Here is a 22,644-nt window from a genome sequence, read left to right as displayed (position 1 = left end):
CAGTATAGGTTTCCAAACACAGAGCATGATTCAAATTTAAGGATATTTTTTTGCTGTTTTCTACTATTAAACTCGGCGTTTCCGTGTGCGGCTCTGGCTCGCCAGAGCAGCGATGTCACGCTGGCCACGTGACCCGGAAGTGTCTCCGGACAGCCCTGGCCCCTGGCCTCTTAAGTGAGATGGGCGCACAACCCCAGAGTCTGTCAAGACTGGCCCGTATGGGCAGGGGTACCTTTACCTTTACCTTTACTATTAAACTAGAGCAGCTCATAGGTTGTATTAATATGTAAATTTAAATTAGGGTGTCAATTGTAAAAATTTATATATAAAAATACAACACTTAATATTTCACAGTGCTATTGAAATCCAATACTATTATTTCCCCATATGCATAAAAGCCTATGTCACATTTCACTTCTCAAGTCCCATCTAGGGATGCTTGAGGTATTATGTTTCTGTGAATTCCAATGCAAAGTGACCTGATCTACACCTCCCACACCAATGTACAATTTGGAACATACTTATCCTTCTGATTTTGCACTTCTTTCCATTTTGTGATATGCTTTTAGCTAAAAAAAAGAAAAGTGTCAAAATGCAGAAAAAATGCAGTGAAACATTTTGAAATGCACATGTTGTGATAAAATACATTGAGAAATGTGTACATTGAGACAGAATGGACTATATTCATCCAATCAATTATGCTAGCAGAAGCTAATGCAAAGACTCCCACTTGCACAATGGGAATTTGTCCAGTGTTATTCCCCCGCATGTGCCCTGCACAATCCCCAAATCTGCACCATAGGGTTGGGGGAACCCAACAGAAAACATGCCTCCAGGCTACACTGATTACAAGCCAATATGTTTAGAATTTTGATAAAACTCTGTTTAATTAAGTATTTAAATACTATTTAAATATTTGTTTAGCAGATTAATGTGGAAAAGAAACAGAACAGACTAATGCAAGAGCACATGCAAAACTGACATAGACTCACTTGCCCATCCCATGTCCATTCAAACATGATACAATCAAAATTATGCCGTCCTCTAGTTTAAATAAGGCATATAGGTATAGATGTGATGCCAAAATAATGAAAACAGAGAACAATAAAACTGTCCCATATGGAAGGCAGCATAAAAGACAGCAGATCAGATAAAAAGCATTAATAGAGATAACTGAAACATTTGTGTAGTTCAGTACTATTAAAGTTTTCTTCCACCATGCTTAATGGGTCTTACTCACGGGTTGGTACAAAACAAATCCTGGTTCACTAAAAAGGTCTTCATATATCACCAAGTTAAACTTGTTTGACACATTTCAGCTGAACGGCTATCTTCAGTTTGGAGTCTTTCTATTGGCTGCATCTATCTTTAAAGTGAAGCCAAAGACCGCATTAAAGGAGACCAGGCATTCATTAGCTATTTTGATCAAGGACATATCTCTTACTTTAAAATTTTCTGTTTAAAACTTAAGGGAGCAAAATATTTAACAAAATTCTTACAATAAAATGACCTGAAATAATTCTGCTCACTAGACAACATCAGAAGCAGCTCCCCAGAGCTGCTGTGTTAGCTTCCTAACATGCATATCTCTGCTACTTACTGGGAGAGAAAGGGAATTAGTCAAGGTGGTTGGGAGTTCAGTGCAGTGCAGTGCAGTGCAAACACACTAGCAGAATCAATCTGGTGGTCCTGCCAGTGCATTTGTACCATGCTGACCTCCCTGCCACCTTGTTCCTCTTCTGCCCAGTAATCAACAGTGATTCACCTGCCAGCAAGTTAGCAGGTTATCCTGGCTACTGTTGGTTCTTGGCAAATCAAAGTTGACAGGACATCTAAACCAGGCCTTTCCCCTTCCTCTCTGCATTTAGCTACTCAGCACATCTGCAAATCACGTCTCCCTAGAGTACCAAGAGACATTGACTGACATTTTCCAATTGTCTAAGATATTCATTTTGAGCTGCTCTAATGTTTTCCCTTTCTACTCCCTTTTTAAACAACTCAATTAGAGATCTTCCTGTCAATGTGAACACAACACATGCGGAGAAAGTTGTGATCGGTGTTGCCCTGGATTTAACCAGAAGCCTTGGCGAGCTGGGACTTTCCTTGTAAAGCATGAGTGTGAAGGTAATGGAAAGACTCCAATTAGATGTTGTTTATGACATTGGTAAAAAAACCCAGACAAGCCAGCTCCAGTCTGCCACAGCAGTCAGGCCTGGATAGGGCCTGATGCCAGCTGGAGCTGGTTGAGAGAGCAGTTTAGGACACAGTTTGGGATGCAATGGATCCCAGGCCAGCTCAGCTTCAACCTATGTGTGAGCTGTCTGCTGGTGGGGAAATGCATGGCCACCTCTGCTTCATACGATAAAAGCCTGCCAGAATAAAAGGTCTTCAACAACTGGTGAAAAACAATGAGGCAGAGAGCTGTTTTATGTGTGCCAATAATGTCAATGGGGAAAATGTAATCATAACTTTGCATTTAAAACAATGATACCTACTAGTAGTTAACCCTGGTGAAAATGTTGTCTTTCAAGTATGCTGTATGTAAATAATTTTGAACTGGAAAGTAGCTATCAAAGGGTCCAACCATTTGTAATGATTTAATACTGGAGGAAAAAAGGCATTGCAAAAATAATAGCCTTCCTCTATCCAACGCTTTCATGATCAACCCATATACTTGGAAAAAGTGATGTGTCTGTACTGATTTTAAAATGATACTTTGACATGCCTAAAGTACAAAGACTGGAAAAAGCATTGAGGATTGTCCCTCTACTAACAAAATGATTTGAAAAGGAAATATCCAGAAGAATGCTTTGACATCATTTGTGAGTGGTCCCTTATTATTTTAAAGACCAGAAAAAGCTGTTTGTAGATGAGATATTTATGCTATTTGTTTCAATACACAGAGCGCAAGTGTCAAAATGATGAAAGAATATTGTTAAATCTCTGGTAAAATGTTGTTTCTATATGTCTGCACCAATGCGACGTTTGCTAATACACTTTTCCCTTTTTTCAGCTTGCAATTGTCATGGGAAAGCTGAAGAATGTTACTATGATCAGTCTGTGGCAGAGAGAAAGCAGAGTCTGAATATCCGTGGGGATTACATTGGGGGTGGAGTGTGCATTAATTGCACACAAAACACAGCAGGCATCAACTGTGAAACCTGCATTGATGGGTACTTCAGGCCAAAGGGGGTAAAGTATGACCCACTCTTATCTTCTGTAGCCCTAGACATAATTTTCACCGTAAGGTGCTAGGTTATTAAGTGGCAAAGATGCTGTTTTGATTGCCATTTTTGGAAGGTTAAATTCTAATTCTGACAGCCTACCAGCGGCCTTTCACAGTGGGAAATCGGTAAAGGAGAGATTCACAAGGATATGAAAGTAAACTGTGTTGATATGAAAGACTGCACTGGAGGGTCAAGGCTTCCAGCTAGTATTTCTGCTTGAATTGAAGCAGGATGCAATCCAATAAACACCGCTTTCCTATCAGGAGGGGCATATTGTTTACCAGAGAAGAGTAATATTAGTGGAATTGCCAGTGAGAGGAATATGACAAGCTTTTGAATTAACGGTTTATGTTTCATAATTTTTGTTTTGTCTGTAACCTTGTTGCCCTTGCTTTCCTTACACAGGTGCTCCCAGCTAGTCGCAATCCATGTCGGCAATGCCATTGCAATACTCTTGGCTCTCTAGATGGTACATGTGTCAAGGATGAAAAACATGCTTTAGGAGGTGAGAAAATTTTTTTGGACTGGGTCGCCATGTTAAACATTACATGCCACATTGTTAAATTGAACATTAAGTAGTAACCTCTTTTCGCTTTCCCAATGCTTTCAGAAATACCATCTCACAGGAGACCTTTTCAAATCTGCTTGCCTACTTTCTTGTAGAGTTCTTCCTTGGAGACCTAATCATTCTACCCCCCTACCATTCTGTCTTACATTCTCTATCTTGTGACATGCACATTTGGGGAAACAGGAATCTCTTCCCTATGGACTTCAGGTTTTTCTTCTCTCTCTCTCTTGTTGTATATGGAAAGGCGTTTCTCAAGAATTTGTACAAAAATACACACTGATATGTACCCCATCATTTCCCATATGCCTGCCAAAGTTGGCCCGTGGGGGCGGGGGGGGGGATAAAGATCTGGTGCTCTAAGTGTAGCAGGACATGATGACATTTCCTTGCTCTCTGTAGGAATTGTACTGCAGAGAGAAAGCATGGCGTTTTTATATTAGGAAGATCCTCTTTTCAGGGCGGACTCTGAAGATTCTTCCCGTGCAAGTAGTTCTCACATTAGGCTTGTGCTCTTCATGATAATGGCTTATGGGTGTAGTTCCATGAATGAAAAGGTGTGCATTAGAAACAAACTTTCACTGCAGGCAGGTCCCACACTACCATGCCTAGCCATTCAGGCAAGCAAAGATTGTTAGAAATGTAGCATGTATCTCTTCTTCCATTCCTGGCGGCCAGTTCCTTTTGTTTTTCTTAATGAAACTCATTCTAAGGCAAGATTAGAACCTCTGCCTTAGACTCCTCCTTTAGCACATCTAATTTGCATAAAAATCCTATTATATGGCTCCTCAGAAGTAAACCCCATTGAGTTCAAGGGGACTTCCTCCTAGGTAAGTGAGTATAGGATTGCAGCCTACAGCACATTCACTTCGGGCTGAACTTTTAAAAAATAAAATAAAATAAATTATACCTATCCAGATGAAGAAAACTGTGTATTGAGCCCAATAATGAGTCGCTCTTACAATCTGCTGCTGTGAAGTCAGGAAAAATGCTTGGTGTCCATACACTTTAAAGCCCCCCCCCCCCCCCAAAAAAAAAACCAGTTCTTTAATCTATGTAAGCTGGGGAAAGATGGTGCTTGTTTGAAGGAAAGGGTGGAAAGCATATTTATTTTCCCCAATGGATTTTCTCTATATATTTGCAAATCAGTATGAATGCACATTAGGTATACTGAAATTGACTTTGTTGGTGCTGGCTGTTTTCTGTATGGAAAGAAATGTTTATTTGGAGTAAAATGCAAACCTGCTTCTAAGGTATCTGTCAACCCAAGCAAGAATAAAAATGCACTAATCCTAGGAGTATAATGGGAAAGGATGATAATGAGTGATTCTCTCCAAACTTAAAGCTTACACATCTTGTCTTTCTGGCACACTGAAGCAAGGGATTATTGGATACAGCTATAATGTTAACAATTTATTCTCTGGTCACATTACAGCAGTATTTCTGTGCTGGTACAATTACCTGCTGTACTAGCATTGTTAAAAGAAAGCTGAGCACTATAATATTTACCAGAACTTGGTGCCTACCAACTGACCAGGAGCTGGGCTTGTAGATGAATCTGTTAGATTTATCTCCCTAAGTTTTTCAGATACCTTTGTTGAATGTTCATCAATCCTAAAGTATTCAGGTTGGCTAACTGTGTTCCAGAGGACGCGGGTGGTGCTGTGGGTAAAAGCCTCAGCGCCTAGGACTTGCCGATCGAAAAGTCGGTGGTTCGAATTCCCGTGGCGGGGTGCGCTCCCGTCGCTCGGTCCCAGCACCTGCCAACCTAGCAGTTCGAAAGCACCTCCGGGTGCAAGTAGATAAATAGGGACCGCTTACCAGCGGGAAGGTAAACGGCGTTCCGTGTGCTGCGCTGGCTCGCCAGATGCAGCTTCGTCACGCTGGCCACGTGACACAGAAGTGTCTGCGGACAGCGCTGGCTCCCGGCCTATAGAATGAGATGAGCACACAACCCTAGAGTCTGTCAAGACTGGCCCGTACGGGCAGGGGTACCTTTACCTTTACTAACTGTGTTCTAGCTCCTTTTGTTACAATCCACATTTTAAAAATTTCAGTGGACTTAAAAACACTTCTCAACAAAACCACTTGACATCTTAAAAGTTCTTCTTTTTGGATTGACAATTATTAATAATCAAATTTTGGAAGTTTGATTCCTTTAAAAATGGTTTGTAGGCTTAGCTATGTCTACTTCATTTCCTCACTGTGGGAGGAAATAGGTAATCAAAGTTATTGTTCAACCTCCAATCTACCTGCATAACTCCAAATGTAAAGAGGTTTGAGCTTGTTGCTCCAGTCCAGAACAAATGGCTCTCACAAGCCACTCTTGAGTTCCTATACCAATAATTTAGAAACTTTCACTACTTTGTAACTAAGCCAAGTTTTACTGCCTGTGCAACGTTTTCTGAATGCTGTGTGGAAAAGCACATGATTCAGATTTTTGGAAAGTTAGTAAGTAAACCATTTTAAACTCACCAAACCTGTGGTCTTTTTTGTGCTAGGGGAAGAGGGAAACTTTGGAAGAGCAAGTATTAAAGGTCCAACGGCCTATATTTCCATGCTTTACTTTGCGCTTTTAAATCTCTGCTGGAGTTTTCTCACCTAAGAGTACTTGTTCCAAACCTGGATCTTGGCATGCAGTGAATTCTCTTTTCTATATATTTTCCATTTGCACCAACAAGAAGAGCCTCCTGGATCAGGCCAGTGGCCCATCCAGTGGCGTAGCGTGGGGGGTGCAGGGGGGCCCGGCCGCACCGGGCGCAACATCTGGGGGTTAGGGTTAGGGATAGGGTTAGGGGGCGCAAATCCAGGGTTAGGGGGCGCAAATTACTTGCCTTGCCCCGGGTGCTGACAACCCACGCTACGCCACTGAGCCCATCTAGCATCCTGTTTTTTCAAGGAAACCCTGAAGCAGGGTCTGAGCAAAAGAGCACTGTCCTCTCCTGTGGTTTCCAGCAACTGCGATTGGGAAATATTACTGCCTCCGGTTGTGGAGGCAGAGCATAGTCATCATGGCTAGTAGCCATTGATAGCAGTCTCCTCCATGAATTTGCCCAATCATATTGTAAAACCATCTATGTTGGTGGCGATCACAGCCTCCTGGGCTGTAAGTTCTCACAAGATCTGGATCCTAGCGGGCAGTGGCCTTAGTGTGCCTTTATTAGTCTGAGTTGTTTTAATTAAATACATGAGTGTTACTTAACCTCTCCTCACCTGTCTGCTTAACTCACTGAGTTTATGTTAATAAGCATCTAGCTGAGCTTGGTGTTTGCTTGCTTTTGCTACAGACCAGCTTCCTGGCTTCTGTCACTGTAAACGTGGCTTTGGAGGAGAAAGGTGTGATCGGTGTGCATTGGGTTACAAGGGATTTCCTTATTGTCAGCCCTGCAACTGCTCTCTGGATGGCAGCTTAAATGATGACCCTTGTGAAGGACCCTGCAGGTGCAAGGTATGGATTACAACCTTTCTTTCTTTCAGCAAGTATAAACTTTTCATCTGTGCTAACAAAGATACAGAAGAAAGAAATGGATGAAGGCAAAGCTTCTTAAGTCCCTCTGGCAGTGCCTGAGTGTCAAACAAGTGTGACCCCCAACCTTGAAGTATTTCTGATGTGAATGTGATCTCTTAATCTTGAATAGTGAATGGGAATTGGAGCCGCAAAGTACCTTTGCTAAAACAGTCTCACACATGCACACACATACATAGAGCTATACAGATAGTAAATTGCTATTTAATATTATGTTTCTTTATGGTGCGGGGGCGGGGATCTGTGTTGACAACAACAGCTTAGAGACCCTTAGGTATTTCTTTTTAAATGAAGCACACAAATAACCTTTGCAGATTTGGTTTAATTTGGCAGCAGTACTTAATCTCCCTTTCCTGCTTCAGAATGAGGGCAATAGGATGGACAGCCAAATCTGATTGGCTACATTGTGCTGTGAAAGTGTCATGTTTATTACATGATCTCTGATTGGATAGGATCAAGGACAGAGAAAATAACAGTGCCGAGGCAGCATGACATGGTGGAAACAATGATTCTGAGCAAGCAAGATAAATCTAAAAGTATACAAGTTAGGGTTGCTTTTGCTGACACTTTAAACTACCTTGCCTGTCCCCCTCCCCATGATGGCAACATTCACATCAAAAGCCCGACTTTGGAATGAATGGATGTTAAGACTGGTTGGTGGAAATATTATGGAGTAAGCAGGGTTCGACTTGCAACACCGATGGTCCTGTTTCACATTGGTGTTTTGTTTTGGTTTTTTGGTTTTTATTTTTTAATGTGTAAGCAAATTCTTGAAGTTTTCTTTTCTTAAACAAGCCCCAACTGAGACTGAACTAATTCGTTGGGGAAATATTTGGTTCAGTACTCAATACCCTGTGATCTTCAACCAATTAGATCAAAATTACTACAGTGTTAGCTTAACAGCCCTGAAATCTGCTCTGGGTGTTAACACTTTTATCACTTTGCACATGCATAAGACTTTGCACATGCATAAGACTCTATCAGAAATAAAAAGGCTTCCTCTCCAATTTTTAATTTCCAAGTAAGAAGATGTAGAGATTCCAGGATTGGGTAAATTATATATTATATTCTTAAAGTGAAAGGTGTGTACCCAACCCACAACATCTACAGTGCATTAGACCTAACAAGCCAAAGGCTGAGAGAGATAAGTGTGAGGATTAATAATAATTTGTAGTAAAATATTGATACATGAACCAGAAATTATTCTGGTAGTACCTGCACATGTTACCATAAATATACATTATGGTAACATGTGCAGGTACTACCAGCCCACATATCCTTTCTCAGATGTTGAAAAGTATGTGGCATTATGTCTTCCTATGAATGTTTCCCTGCCCCCTACTCTGCTTGTTTGTTTGCAGCTTTGGTTAATGTATATGTTGATGCCACACCACAATTTTCCCCGGAGGAAGATACAGAAGTAAGTGGGTTGGTGGAACCTACATGTCTTCCTATGTAGCTTGATCCTCACCATTCTCAGGAGTGTGACATATTAAGATTCACAAGTTATTTCAGGTTAGCAAGCTATTATCTTGGGACTGTAGCTTTCACTAGAGATGTAGGAACATGCCTCAATCTGTTCCAACATTGAGTCACACTTTCTTCCAGTATTTTTTGTTCCACTACAATTGGTTTATTTTGCACAAGTCTTCCTTCCATTTCATTGTCTGCTGATGCAGAACTGTACAACCTTCCCTCTAGCTTCAGTATTTTCAGTCTCTGAGACTTCCAGATCACAAGAGAAGATGTTGTAAAGTATTCCAGCTATGTATGTGTCTCTGTCTGCCACAGCGGTGCCTTCATGCTCCCACTGCCCATTACCTTTAACTCCAGAGGCGACAGTCATGGGTCCATGAAGATTTACAGTTCTGCTGCTACCAAAGCCAGATGTTTTGAACAACCACTGCACAAGGTCAACCTCAAAATCTGTGACATGTTTACTGTCAAAGGAGGAGAAAGAGAACTTGCAGACACAATGTAAACTGAAAGCAAAATGCTTGTGGAAAATATAGAACACAACCTGTTTCTTCCCCAGTGTGCAAGTATAAAGGAAGTTAAATGTAAATTATTTTCCAGCCTTATCCACAACCTGCTTAAGAACCAGCTGTATTGAACACAGGGATGCAGGTGGCGCTGTGGGTTAAAACACAGAGCCTAGGGCTTGCTGATCAGAAGGTTGATGGTTCGAATCCCCACAACGGGGTGAACTCCTGTTGCTCGGTCCCTGTTCCTGCCAACCTAGCAGTTCGAAAGCACGTCAAAGTGCAAGTAGATAAATAGGTACTGCTCCAGCGGGAAGGTAAACAGCGTTTCCGTGCACTGCTCTGGTTCGCCAGAAGCGGCTTAGTCATGCTGGCCACATGACCCAGAAGCTGTACGGTGGCTCCCTCAGCCAATAAAGCGAGATGAGCGCCGCAACCCCAGAGTCGGTCACAACTGGACCTAATGGTCAGGGGTCCCTTTACCTTTACCTCTGATAGAATGTGAACTAGGCTGACAAGCTGTTAGGAGAGATATCATGCATGTCTGAATGTTCCTTAGTTAACCCTCAAAATCAGGAAATTATTACATGGGAAGAAGCATGTAGTCCTATTCCACTATTATGGTCAACGCTGTCAAGCGGACCGATAAGTGGGGCAGTCATGGTCAGAGAGCAAAGTAGGTGGTTGTGGTCCCTTTTACCCTATTATGCATTGCATTTCAAAGCTCTTGTGAAATTCCTCTTACTGCCCCTTGAAAATAGGACAGAGCTGGAAAACAAAGTGGTCACATGTACAAAAAATGCTCCTTGGAAAATGTGTGCACTTGCCACTTCCTTTGTGCAACCTCCTTTGTTCCTTAGCTTCAAAGTGTGATGAAATTCAAGCAGTAACATGTAAAGGAGCAGAAGGAGGAGGCACTTAATGTGCTACATTAAATGAGCCACTGTTCATATTGTATTCATCTATAGAGAACGATTTGAGTTGGTGTAACCCCTGCCCACCTTCGCCCACTACCTAATAAACTGGGAGAAACAATCTTACATTTTCAGGAGGGCAGGGTAGCTGTTTTCCACTCGGTACTCTTAATTATTTACCCACAACAAACAATTGAGATTAACTGGGCCCTCTGCTTTTGGTTTATCTTCCCCCACTTCTTTTTCTTTTTGCAAATCAAATCGATGTTAGCTTTGCTGCTTCTTTCACTAGCCTGACTCCAGGATAGTATCATAACCAGAACAGATCCAGTTCACATGAGCAAAACTCACTTTTAGGCCATATCCTCAGAGTGACTTCTAAAACTTTCACCCAAAGGTATTAAGGTTCACATCCTGTTGCTTTGCTTCCTGAATGAAACTCTGGAAACAAATCTCTGTCCTGGAAGTCTACAGAAAGTCGGTGATGTTTGCTGGCACTTCCGTCAAGGGATATATGAAAAGGATTTTCTGGATATAGGATTAGTAGGCTCATAGTAATAAAATCTGTATTTAACATCTTCCCTCATATTTTCTCTTTTTGATCTTAAAGACTTTCATTTTCTTTTCTTCTTTCTCAACGGCTTTTCTTTTCTAAGGTATCCTAGAACTCCAAAACTATTTTAAACCCTTTTCTTCATGTTAATTCTATATCTTTGACTGCAAGGGAAGCAAGTAACTTTCATTGGGCATGTATGAGTAAACTATTGCTAGCATGATACTGGCCGTAATAGGCTAGCCATCATTTCCATCTAGGGAATGTTTTGCCATTTGCGGTGAACCACAAAATGGTGTCTCCCTCCCCATCAGGGAAGAAGAGGTAAATGAAGATATTGGGATCGGCTGCCCCTCTGGATCCTGTCCTTTGAAGTGGTCACCTCACCTTGCCTCATGAGTGGGCCCAGTTTCTATGAAACCACCAGCCTCTGCAGGTCTATGGTCAAACATATTTGTCCATGGAACACAGCACTTCATACAATCCCTACACTTATTGTAGTGCAAGCAAGTAATGAACTTTTAGACACTCTGACCTTTTACTAATAAAAGGACAATGTGGCACTTGGATTCCAGTTAATTGCAGTAGACACATTCAGAATACTCATCAGATGATTATCATATATCAGAGGAGTAGGACTCTGCCTAACAGCAAATGGAGCATAATCTTTAATCCAGACTACACACACCTGCCATTTGCAGTAGATATGCATAACTAAAACAGAGCAAGGCAGCTGGCCAAATGTTTCCTTTTCTTGGCAATCTGCAAAGTAACAAATGGAACAGTATTATCACAAATGCAACACAATTGGGAAAGGGGCAGTGTACCCACTTAACATTACTGAAAAGGAATAAACACATTAACAAAAAAGAAGCAAAAAAAGAAAACAGCATAAAGTTTGTGTATGCAAATGTACATGTATTGATGCATTTGGAGAAATCATCACTATAACTTTAATAGAAATACAACCCCCACTATAGTGGGGAAGACCAGGTTACCTGTGTGCCTGTTCAGACTGTTGTTTGGGTACTAGTTGTTGATAGGCAACGTAAAGGCCTAGGCACTCCCTTCTTAGGGCTCCTTCTCTTTAAACCATATTTGGACCAGATAGCCCTCCAAACAGAGGGTGCCAGCAAATAGAGGGCTGTCTTCTGACAGCCCTTTGAATACAAAGCTGTGCTCTGTAAGGTGTGGTCACCCTAAAATAAGTATTTTTTATTTTTTACCAATAATTTTTTATTATTTTCTTTACACGATCATTTTTACAATACAGGTAAAAAAATCAAAATATGCAATTGGAGATGAAAAGGGATACTCGCTGAAGGGAAGGAGGGAAGTCGCAAGCTCGGCAGAGCTAAAAGTGTATATGTGGTTCAATGTATTGTAAGGAGTATTTTTTTTTTTTTTTATGAATCTCCTTTAAAATAGCCAAAGGCAAGGCTCAGCAACTTTGTGTCCAGATCTTAATTATTTCGTATTAAATGGTTTAGTCTTTACATGGTTTTTATTGATGTTTTATACATTTTAAGTTTGTTGTATATCACCCTGAGCATCTTTGGAGGAAAAGTGATTTCTGAAAACTTTCAAACAAACCTAACTAATATTCCCATGTACATTTGCAGGCCAATGTTGAAGGAGAAAATTGTGATCGTTGCAAACGTGGCTTCTTTAACCTGCAGCAAGACAACCCCCAGGGCTGTGAAGCGTGCTTCTGCTCAGGAATAACAAACGACTGTGTGGGCTCTCGTTGGACCTACCACGCTGTAAGCTAGAATAAATGTGTACACCCTTCCAATGTATCTCCCTTTTTAAATGTTATTAATTCCAGCATATCTCCCCCCTTTTAAATGTTATTAATTGAAACCAGCTTTGTAAAGTGTTTATACTTCATAGCTATATTTTAAATTCAAGAATAAAACAATACATTACTTGTTATTTTTACACTGGAGAGCAGTTCTAGAATCTATGCCCCAAAGAAAAATGCAAGCAAAATCATTTGGGGAAATTGCTCTTTAGGTGCAGATGAGAAAAGTGTGAGAGAGGAACTGGGGAAGTGTGAGAGAGCTCTTACGCTGTCCATCTTATAGACAGATCGGAGAGAGGCTTAAAATTCTCTGGAATGGGAACAATTATACCTGTTGTCTCACACAGGATAGCAGCAAGTTTAATGTGAAATATCTTCTTGGGATAGTTATCTATTACTTTTGGATATGTTGTTGAAACATTCTTTAAGAGGATAACGTCATTCTTAAAAAAAACCACCCCCACACACCCTGATTTTGAGAAGCATTAAGGGGGGGACTTCATAAATTTAATGTTCTCCCTGCCCTCCCCCGCTGGGGGAAAAGAATCTTGAAGCCTCTCAAGTTTCAGGATTTTAGCCTGAGATAAAATTCAGTTACATTTCCCTCTCGACTGGATGCGTATCTGAAACCATCCACACCATGCTTGTAGCTTTCAGTGTATCATAGTGACTAACTCATACTGAAGCATGTGAAGGATACCATGTTTCTCCACTGAAAGCTAAGAACTATGGAAAACTTCTGGCATGACTTGGAGAACTGTGCCTTGCTGTCATTGGGCTGGATGACTTCAAAACAAACTTAGAGCACATTTGTTTAGGAGGCATCGTAAACATCTGGACTCAGCAAATGGGAGAAATGAGCATGCGATAAAGATGGGTAGGTGCTCTTTATCAAAGAATATCCCATAGTACCTGTAACTGTGTGGGGAATGCCTAGTGTTTTTATCACCCTGCAGCCCACTGGGGTTAAAGTGTATGGTTGGAGGCTTGAGGCCATCACTTCTCCATGATCATGTAGTAAGTTTTAAACCACACATAAGTTGTGCAGATGATCTATCTATTCACCTACCTATCTATTTGTTTATAACTCAGCTGAAATTCAGTGTCTCCATCTTGTGGGTTCCACTACTTTGAAATAGCAATTCTCCAGTTTGATTGGGCTTGGAGAGGGAACTATTTTGGTTTAAATAGCTATGTGTTGTAATTTTGTTTTGTATGTGTGTGATATGAGATGCCTGCTGGGTGAACTCTGTAACCAGGATCTGTTTCAGCTCGCAGCTGAGCCGTTTCACAACTCTGATGGTATCCACTCACCCGAAAGCGATCAGCCTTGAGCTTGCCTGCATATTTACAATTTGCCTGGGAATTCCATAATGTCAGAGGTTTCCCAGGGCATCCCATGTGCTCTTCTTAAATATGAATTGATGTTTGATATTATGTTGAGCAAGAAAACTGAGAAGGGACTGTTAAACAGTTGGACCTGTATCTGATAGTCTGCTAAACTCCTATTATATTCTTTTGTGCTGAAGGAGACTGCTGAGCTCCTTACAGCAGGGGTGCACAACATATGACACACAAAGCTACTTTGATAGCTGAGGCATTGTGAGATGTTTCACAATTGTATTTTATTTTAGAGGAGTAAAAAAAAACCCACCATTTTCCCTTTTTGGGAAATTGTCTGTTTCATGATTTTGGTAAACAGAAAGAAAATAGCTTGTTCATCTTTTAATAGTGTTCCCCACTAATTGCAATATCTGCAGGGATGAGGTAAGTGTGAAATGCGATGGAGGGTGGTTGAAAATGTAAGGGCCCTGGCTTGAATTGACTGGCGCCCTTTTGAGCTGGGTCCACCTGTCTTTGAGCTGAGTATGCTTAAAGCTCCCGGCCTCTTAAGCGAGATGAGCACGCAACCCCAGAGTCGGACACGACTGGCCCGTACGGGCAGGGGTACCTTTACCTTTACCTTTTTATGCTTAAACTGAGGCTCAGGACCTGCAGCACCCCCCCTACCTTTCCTGCCAGTCTTTCCCCCTCCCCAAACTATCCTTAACTTGGGAAAAGGAGGCACAGGCAGGAGAGGTCCTGCAGTCAATTTATATGTGCTACACATTATTTCCTGTCAGTTCATGAGGAACACTGCAGGCCCCTTCAGGTCCAAATTATGCCCTCCATGCATCATTTCCTGCCCAGGATCATGTGACTTGTAGTTTGGAATATGTCATGTGCAGCCAAAGAGAAGACCTTAATAGGGTGTCTCCTGTCCCTCTCTCCTGTCTTCTGCTTTCTGTCTCATTCTACTGCCCTTTGATATTCTTCCTCCAAGATAAGTGTAATGGTTCTAGGGGTTGCTCGTGCGTAAACCAGCACCACACCTGGCTGGGTTGCCTGAGTGAACCTTTTCTGTCCGGACAGCCACTCGCCCGTGGCTGTCTCAATCGCTGGCAGAATCCGTCAGTGGGCGTTTCTTGAACTTCTTCCAGCAAAGAAGCTCTTTGACGCCTAGTCTCCGCCTACTCTCCCTGCGCGGAAGTCTTCTGTGCAAGGAGGGTGTGGGCAGCGGAGGACCCTTACTCTCCCCGCTGGTCCCCGGCAAGGAGTCATGGGACCACCTCGCCAATTCCCCCATCTGCCCCTCTTCTCCACTGGTGCTACGCTGATTCCCTTCCCCCAGAAGATGGGCTGCCTCTCCCCATCCCGGGACGCTCTCTGGAATCCCTCTGGAGCCCTCTCTCTCCCTCCGGCCCTGATGGCAGTTCCCTGACACTAAGTTATGTTGTTGTTGAAGCACAGGCAAGGAAGCAGAGCAGGCTTCGAGAATCAGAGGGAGGCAATGAGCCCAGTTTATTTTTTGAACAAGCAGTAGTGTGCTTGCCCATCTCTAAATATCAGGGCTGTGAGCTAAGGATATCAGGAATTACTTTGTTCTGCTCCATGGAGTTTGAAAGCAGGGAGTGAAACAATAGCATTCTGTTTGGAGTTGAGTTCAGAAGCTGGCATGGCTTCCACAATTCACAATTCCTAAGCTTATGGCACCTCTTGAAAGATGATAGCAACATTAGGATGTGAGACAGTAGTTTTTTAGATACACCACTGCCTTGGGTCCCAATTGCATTTCTATAGCATAGTGTGTGAACTACGGACTTGCTGCATCACAGACCTTTTCGCCTCCAATGCAGGTGGAGTTTTATATCCCAAGAAGGGAAGCCTCCTCCAATCTAATTATAAAACCTACACCAGGCGGTAAAGATTATCAAGGGTTGGAATAGATCTAACCCTTGCTCATCTCATTACTGGATTGGAGATCACAGATGCTCTCCCCTGTGATACAGACAGGGTTCTGCATCCCTTGCTGTTTGGGGGGCAAAGGGATAGGAGTAGCTACAATAGCCCTATCGTTATGATTCTTGAAATATACTCAGAGTCGCAAAGTGATTTCATGCTCTTTATTCAGCTCATAGTGGTGAGGAGGAATGAATGGAAGTCCCCTCAAGGTATCTGCTTTATATACATTATTTACACAATGGGCTGCACATGATTGGCTAATTCCGGAATTCTACTGTAAGCCAATCAGGTTGTGGATTCACTTCTATCTGGAGCATGATTGGGTAGTTCCTGCCAACCAATCATACTGCTGCATTGTTCTAGGACCAATCAGACTGCTGCATTCTGAATCCTATTGTTCTAGGACCAATCAGGCTGCTGCCTTTTGGATCCTATTGTTCTAGGGCCAATCAGACTGCTGCAGTTTGGATCCTATTCAACCCAGTACATAACACCCCTCCCCTCTAAGTTCCAGTCCTGCCCGGGAGGTCGCATTCATAGTCCTCGAGGTACGCCGGCGGCCTACGTGTGCGTTGCGGCCTGGGGTGTTCCCTGGTCCGGGGTTCAGGTTCTGGCTCGTGTTCCAAGGATGCTGGCTGTGATGGGGCTGTTTGGTCTGGCGCAACCGGCTCACTCAGTCGTGGTTCTGGTTCCGGTGTCCTTTCGGCCTCGCGGGTCCTCTCTGTATTTACTGATTCTGCCTCTCCTGCTGGCCCCTCGTGCTCTATGGGCCTCACTGCCCCTCTGTTCCCTTGGGACTCCTCTGCCCTTTCCTCCTCCTGGTTTTCTCCTGGGAATCGTCGCCGTATCTGGTCGCAGTGGCGGCGCCAGCATTGCCCCCCATCCGTTAGCACCTCATACGACACGGGGCCAGTGACCCTGGTGACTGTGGCGGGTACCCATGCTGGGCCTGCCCCAAAATTCTTTGCGTACACTGGGTCCTGAGCCTCGAAGGTCCGGGGGTTCTTGCCTTCCCCCACCACTGCCTCATCCTGAGCTCTATCGGGGTGAAGGCGGTCCAATCTGATTGCAAGGCGCCGACCCATTAGTAGTTCAGCGGGGCTCCGGCCAGTCGTTGAGCTGGGGGTGCTGTGCTGTGCTAGAAGGAATGTGGCAAGGCGGTACTCCCAATCCCCTTGTGTCATACGGCGAAGGGTGTCCTTGGTGGTCCGCACCATGCGTTCTGCTTGGCCATTGGTGGCAGGGTGGAATGGCGCCGAACGGATGTGGCGGATGGCGTTCTGCGTTGTGAAGGTTTGGAATTCTCCTGACGTAAATGCAGTCCCGTTGTCTGAGACGAGAGTGTCAGGGAGCCCGTGGGTTGCAAACAGCCTGCGTAGTACCCGGATGGCTGCGGACGTAGAAGTGGACGGTACCAGTGCGACTTCCAGCCATTTGGTGTAGGAGTCCACCACTATGAAGAATGTTTTCCCCTGAAAGGGGCCAGCGAAGTCCACATGCAGGCGTGACCATGGTGCTCGGGCGGACTCCCAGGACTGGACTGGGGCCCTTGGGGGATCTGGGCGGCATTCTTGGCAGGCCTGGCAGTGTTTGACCCAGGCCTCTATCTCTCCGTCGATCCCTGGCCACCACACATAACTCCTGGCAAGGGCCTTCATTCTTACTACCCCTGGGTGTGTCTCGTGTAGGGCTGTGAGGACCCTTTTGCGGAGGGGCTGGGGAACAACGACCCTGCTTCCCCATAACAGGCACCCCTTGTGGGCCGACAGTTCATGTTTGCGGGTTGTGTAGCCGGCGAATTCTGGCCCGGGGCTGCTGCTGGGCCATCCCCTCCACACCCAGTCCAGGACCCGGGAGATGACCCTATCTTTCTTGGAATGGTGTGCAACTTCTTGTGCCTGAATGGGGCGGTCAGGAAGCAGCTCCAGGCTCATAACCTCTTGTGCAGGTGCTGGGTCGGGGCCTGTTTCCGGTAGTGGTAGCCTGCTGAGGGCGTCCGCATGGCCCATCGCCTTCCCTGGACGGTGAATCAGTGCATACTGGTAGCTGGCAAGGAAAATTGACCACCTGAGGACGCGAGGAGACAGCACTTGGGGGGTCTGCTTTTCAGGGGCAAACAAGCCAAGCAACGGCTTGTGGTCAGTCACCACGGTGAAGGGCCGCCCGTACAAGAAATCATGGAATTTTTTTACTCCCTTCACGATTGCCAGACCCTCCTTGTCGATTTGCGAGTAGTTCCGCTCGGTTGCGTTGAGTGTCTGGGAAAAGTATGCCACTGGTACCTCTCTTCCATCCGGGAGTTGGTGTCCCAGGACAGCGCCAATTCCATAGGGCGAGGCGTCGCATGCTAGCACCACCGGCAGCCTCTCGTCGAAGTGTGCCAAGACCGAGTTTGAGACAAGCAAGTCCTTGACCGCCTGGAATGCGGCCTCCTGGCGCTGGCCCCACACCCAAGGGGCCCGCTTGTCCAGGAGTCTGTGTAGGGGCTCCGCTACCGCCGCCTTGTGGGGAAGGAAGGAATGGCAAAAGTTCAATAGTCCCAAGAAGGCCTGAAGTTCAGTCTTGTTCTTGGGCGCTGGGGCATCACAAATGGCCCGTACCTTGTCCCCAGTCGGGTGGACCCCTTCTGCGTCCACCATAAATCCCAGAAAGTCCACCTGAGGCACTCCTAGTAGACATTTTTCCCGCTTCACCTTGAGACCCGCCGTCTGGAAACGGTGCAGAACGGTGCGGAGGCGGTCCTCAAACTCCTCTGGTGTGGGCCCGGCAATCAACACATCATCGAAGAAGGGGGTGACGCCAGGAATCCCTTTAAGTAGAGAGTCCATTAGATTCTGGAATATGCCTGGTGCCATGCTGATACCGAATTGCAGCCGCTTTACCCTGAATGCTCCTCTGTGCGTCACAATCGTCTGTGCCTCTGCTGTGGCCTCATCTACTGGCAGCTGTTGATATGCTTGGGCCAAGTCCAGCTTGCCAAAAATTTTCGACCCAGCCAGGGTGGCAAGAACATGGCTGACCACTGGCACTGGGTATGCATGGGCCGTAAGGGCCTTGTTTATGGTACATTTGTAGTCTGCGCAGATGCGGACCGAACCATTAGGCTTGACGGGTGTGACAATTGGGGTTTCCCAGGGGGCATTAGGCACCGGCTCCAGCACTCCTTGCTCCACAAGCCGGTCCAATTCCTCGTCTATACGGGGTTTCAGGGCGAACGGGACCCGGCGGGCCTTGAGCCTGACCGGTCGTACTGCGGGGTCAAGCTGTAGAGCAATTGGGGGGCCCGTATACTGTCCCAATTTCCCATCAAAAACCCCCGGAAATTCCTTGCATATGGCGTCCACGTCCACTTGTAAGCTAGTGTGGTTCACCCCGGTGACGGCTAGCCCCAGTGGTCCAAACCATGCCAATCCCAGTAAGCTAATGTAGGGGCCCTTGACCACCAGCAATTCCAGTTGCCGCGTCCGCCCTCGGTATTGCACCCTGAAGGTCCCCACCCCCATTGTGGGGACCTTACGTTTCTGGAAGTCCCGGAGGGTGAATGGGGCCGGCCTGAGTTTGGGACCCCCAGTAGGACACAGTTTCCTTAAGGTCCTTGCCGAGATTATGGATAGAGTTGAACCCGTGTCAAGCTCCATGCGGCATGGGGCCCCCTCTATCTGTACGTCAACATAAATTTTCTCTACGTTGGGGTGGGGCAACTGGTATACCTGGAAGTCCGTGAGCTCAGTCGAGTTGCCTTGGTGCGTTGGGCCCCGGGACCTGGGGCTCTTGGATTGGTCATCTGATGCCTGGCGTCGGGTGGGCCGAGCCCGACACACCCGGGCGATGTGTCCCGATTTTCTGCACTGCCTGCACTCTGCGTTGCGGAAACGGCAGGTCCTCCTCTCGTGACTTTCTCCACAGCTTGCGCAGTTCCCTCCTTCTCGTCGAGGCAGCTGTGGTATGTGGGCTGCTTGAGTGCGCTGCTGTACTCGGTGCACCTCCTCCCTGTTGGATCCTGAGTCGTCGGTGAGGTCTTCATGGTGGACCCTCGGTTGGGATGGCTGGCTCGGCCGTGCCTCTTGCGTCGACCTCTCGGCAGCTTCCGTTGCCAGGGCCTCCTCCAGAGCGACCTGGAACGTTAGGTCCTTCTTAGCGTAGAGGCGTCGTTGCAGCTTCTCATCCCTCAGGCCACCGACGAGGCGGTCACGAAGCATGTTCTCCAGCTCTGAGAAGTTGCAGAACCGGGCGGCTTGGCGGAGAGAGGTCACAAACCCAGTTATGGTTTCCCCAGGGGCTTGCCGCTTTGCGTAGAAGGCGTTTCGACGAGCCACCACTGAGGGCTGCGGCGAAAAGTGCCCCTTCAGCTGTTCCATTATTGTTTTGTATGGAACAGTAGCGACGTCTTCAGGCGCAAGGAGAGCCCGGGCGATTTCAAACGTCTCCTCTCCGCAGACGCTGAAGAATATTGCCCTCTTCTTGGCGTCTTCTTCATCGGTGACCCCTTTGGCTTCTAGGAGGAAGGTGAAACGGGAGGCGTATGCTTCCCAGTCTCCAGATGCTGGGTTGAACGGCAAAAAGCTGCTGTTGGTTGCCATTCTGAGTTCCTTGTGTCCCGGAGCTGAAGCCTGGATACACGGTGCGAGGCAGCGATGCGGCAGGTGGCGGTGCTGCGGTGCTGTGTGTGGCAGTCAGCTCAGCGGGATCCCACCTTCGTCGCCAGTGAAATATACTCAGAGTCGCAAAGTGATTTCATGCTCTTTATTCAGCTCATAGTGGTGAGGAGGAATGAATGGAAGTCCCCTCAAGGTATCTGCTTTATATACATTATTTACACAATGGGCTGCACATGATTGGCTAATTCCGGAATTCTACTGTAAGCCAATCAGGTTGTGGATTCACTTCTATCTGGAGCATGATTGGGTAGTTCCTGCCAACCAATCATACTGCTGCATTGTTCTAGGACCAATCAGACTGCTGCATTCTGAATCCTATTGTTCTAGGACCAATCAGGCTGCTGCCTTTTGGATCCTATTGTTCTAGGGCCAATCAGACTGCTGCAGTTTGGATCCTATTCAACCCAGTACATAACAATTCTAGCCAGGGAATAGGTTTTAAACCCAGCCTACCTTGCTTAAAAAGTGCAGAGCAGGCACTCATTCCTATCATGCTTAGAGTCCTCCTCAACTCAGGAGGAAATATTAACAAATCCAGAGATAGCTGGACTAGGGCATGATGAGCTGAGTTTCAACCACATAGAGGGGTGAGCCAGCCAGGCAGAAAGTTTTTAATGGGTGGGTTCCCCGGTCACAGACACCCTTCACATGACATGGGGAGCTGTCCTCATTCCATTTAGGAATACCTCTAATATAGAGAGCGGACTAGGTAACATTGGCCCCCAAGAGACCTGTATCAAACCCCATCCAGTGAACTACAGCTGGGCTTTTCTAAGCCTTTTCCTCGCTGTACCAAAGGTTTCCAATCTAGCAAGTGGAAAGTGTTTTTAACCTACACTTTCTGACACTGGAGGGAGATATTTCAGGTGCAAGATGTCCTGAATGGTGCTTTTGCATCAGAAGGGTGGGATATAACTATTTTAATAAATAAAATCAGATACTTATGATTGCTCCCTCTTTCTCAATCCTGGAACTTGAGAGAAATCAGCTTCTCTTAGCTACCATTGAAGAGACTTCTGGGTATCCTTTGAAGAGAATGCCAGTTGCCCTGAAGAAGAGTCTTTACATTTGAAACATTCTGGATCTTAAAGTATTGCTTTCAGTGCAGCACTGAAGTCTTGTCTCATTTTATTGTGGGGGCTCATTCCTTCCTTCTTTTCTTCACTGGATGCCATGATTGCAGCCAAGATTCTGGTCTGAGTGGCCCACCTCCAAGTGCATGCAGCTCCCTAAGAAGCTGCTCACCTTCTAGCTCTTGTTACAATTTCCTTGTTAAGAAGTTTGTCTTGCAAATCCTTCTGTTGCAAGGTGATACATTCTCCTTCCCTATGCTATACATACTCATGGTCTGAAAATTCTTTTATGGAGGCTGCCTAATTTTATCATAAGGAGGTGCATCTAATATGTTGTTCAGTGCAATGCATTAAATAGAATTTGACTACCTTTCTCATGAAGTTGGCACATGCAGAATTACAGTTAAGGAATACATTCTGCAGTATTCATTCATAATTTGTTACCAGCTTCAAATGGGGTGTGTGTGGAGTGAGCCCTTTGAACTCATAAGAATTAAAAACTCTTTGAAGAGAACCAATCATGACTTTAAATAAATGATTCTAAAACTTATGCTCCTCTTGATTTCACTGAATATGGAAAGAAGGGAACTCTATTCTTAATTTTATGCAATATGGCAAACTCTCTGCTTCTGTGCTAAATGGAAACCTATTTAAATTATGAATAGGAAAACAAAAAGAAATAAGGAAGGAATATAGATTTTGTAGGTTTCAGTATGTGGATATTAGTAGGTATTTTCTTTTGTCACCATAGATCATGGACATGAATGGCTGGCACCTGACAGATGTAGCTGGTCGCGCTAGAGTGACTCCTCAGCAGGACAGCTTTGATGGACCTCAGCAACTTAGCATCAGCAACGTGGCTGCGAGGACTGCTTTGCAGCATATTTATTATTGGAGTGCACCCAGTCCTTATTTGGGCAACAAAGTAAGTGCAGATGGTCTTTGCCTGGGTGTTAATTTGATTTATTAATAGCGAAAGATGTAAGCAATTATTTTTCTTTTAGTTTGCATTTGCGGGGTAGATATTTGACCAGCAAAATTGCTTGCTGAAAGCAACTGA

General features: G+C 45.1%; 1 protein-coding gene across 7 annotated transcripts in view; it reads left to right on the top strand.

Moving 5' to 3' along the window:
• The window catches only part of LAMA2 (laminin subunit alpha 2), a 390,451-nt gene that overhangs the window by 141,570 nt on the left and 226,237 nt on the right, over positions 1 to 22,644 (top strand). For all 7 annotated transcript variants that reach the window (XM_079970713.1, XM_079970719.1, XM_079970718.1 and 4 more), the window contains exons 7-12: positions 2,007 to 2,124; positions 3,014 to 3,192; positions 3,633 to 3,732; positions 7,080 to 7,240; positions 12,390 to 12,530; positions 22,336 to 22,509. In XM_079970713.1, coding sequence (XP_079826839.1) covers positions 2,007 to 2,124; positions 3,014 to 3,192; positions 3,633 to 3,732; positions 7,080 to 7,240; positions 12,390 to 12,530; positions 22,336 to 22,509 — 873 coding nt within the window. The remainder of the gene's footprint in view (positions 1 to 2,006; positions 2,125 to 3,013; positions 3,193 to 3,632; positions 3,733 to 7,079; positions 7,241 to 12,389; positions 12,531 to 22,335; positions 22,510 to 22,644) is intronic.

Source organism: Podarcis cretensis (assembly GCF_951804945.1).
Source record: "Podarcis cretensis genome assembly, chromosome: 3".
Taxonomy (NCBI): Eukaryota; Metazoa; Chordata; class Lepidosauria; order Squamata; family Lacertidae; genus Podarcis; species Podarcis cretensis.
The sequence above is the reverse complement of the archived record's forward strand: the minus strand, read 5'-3'. Positions and strand labels throughout refer to the sequence as shown.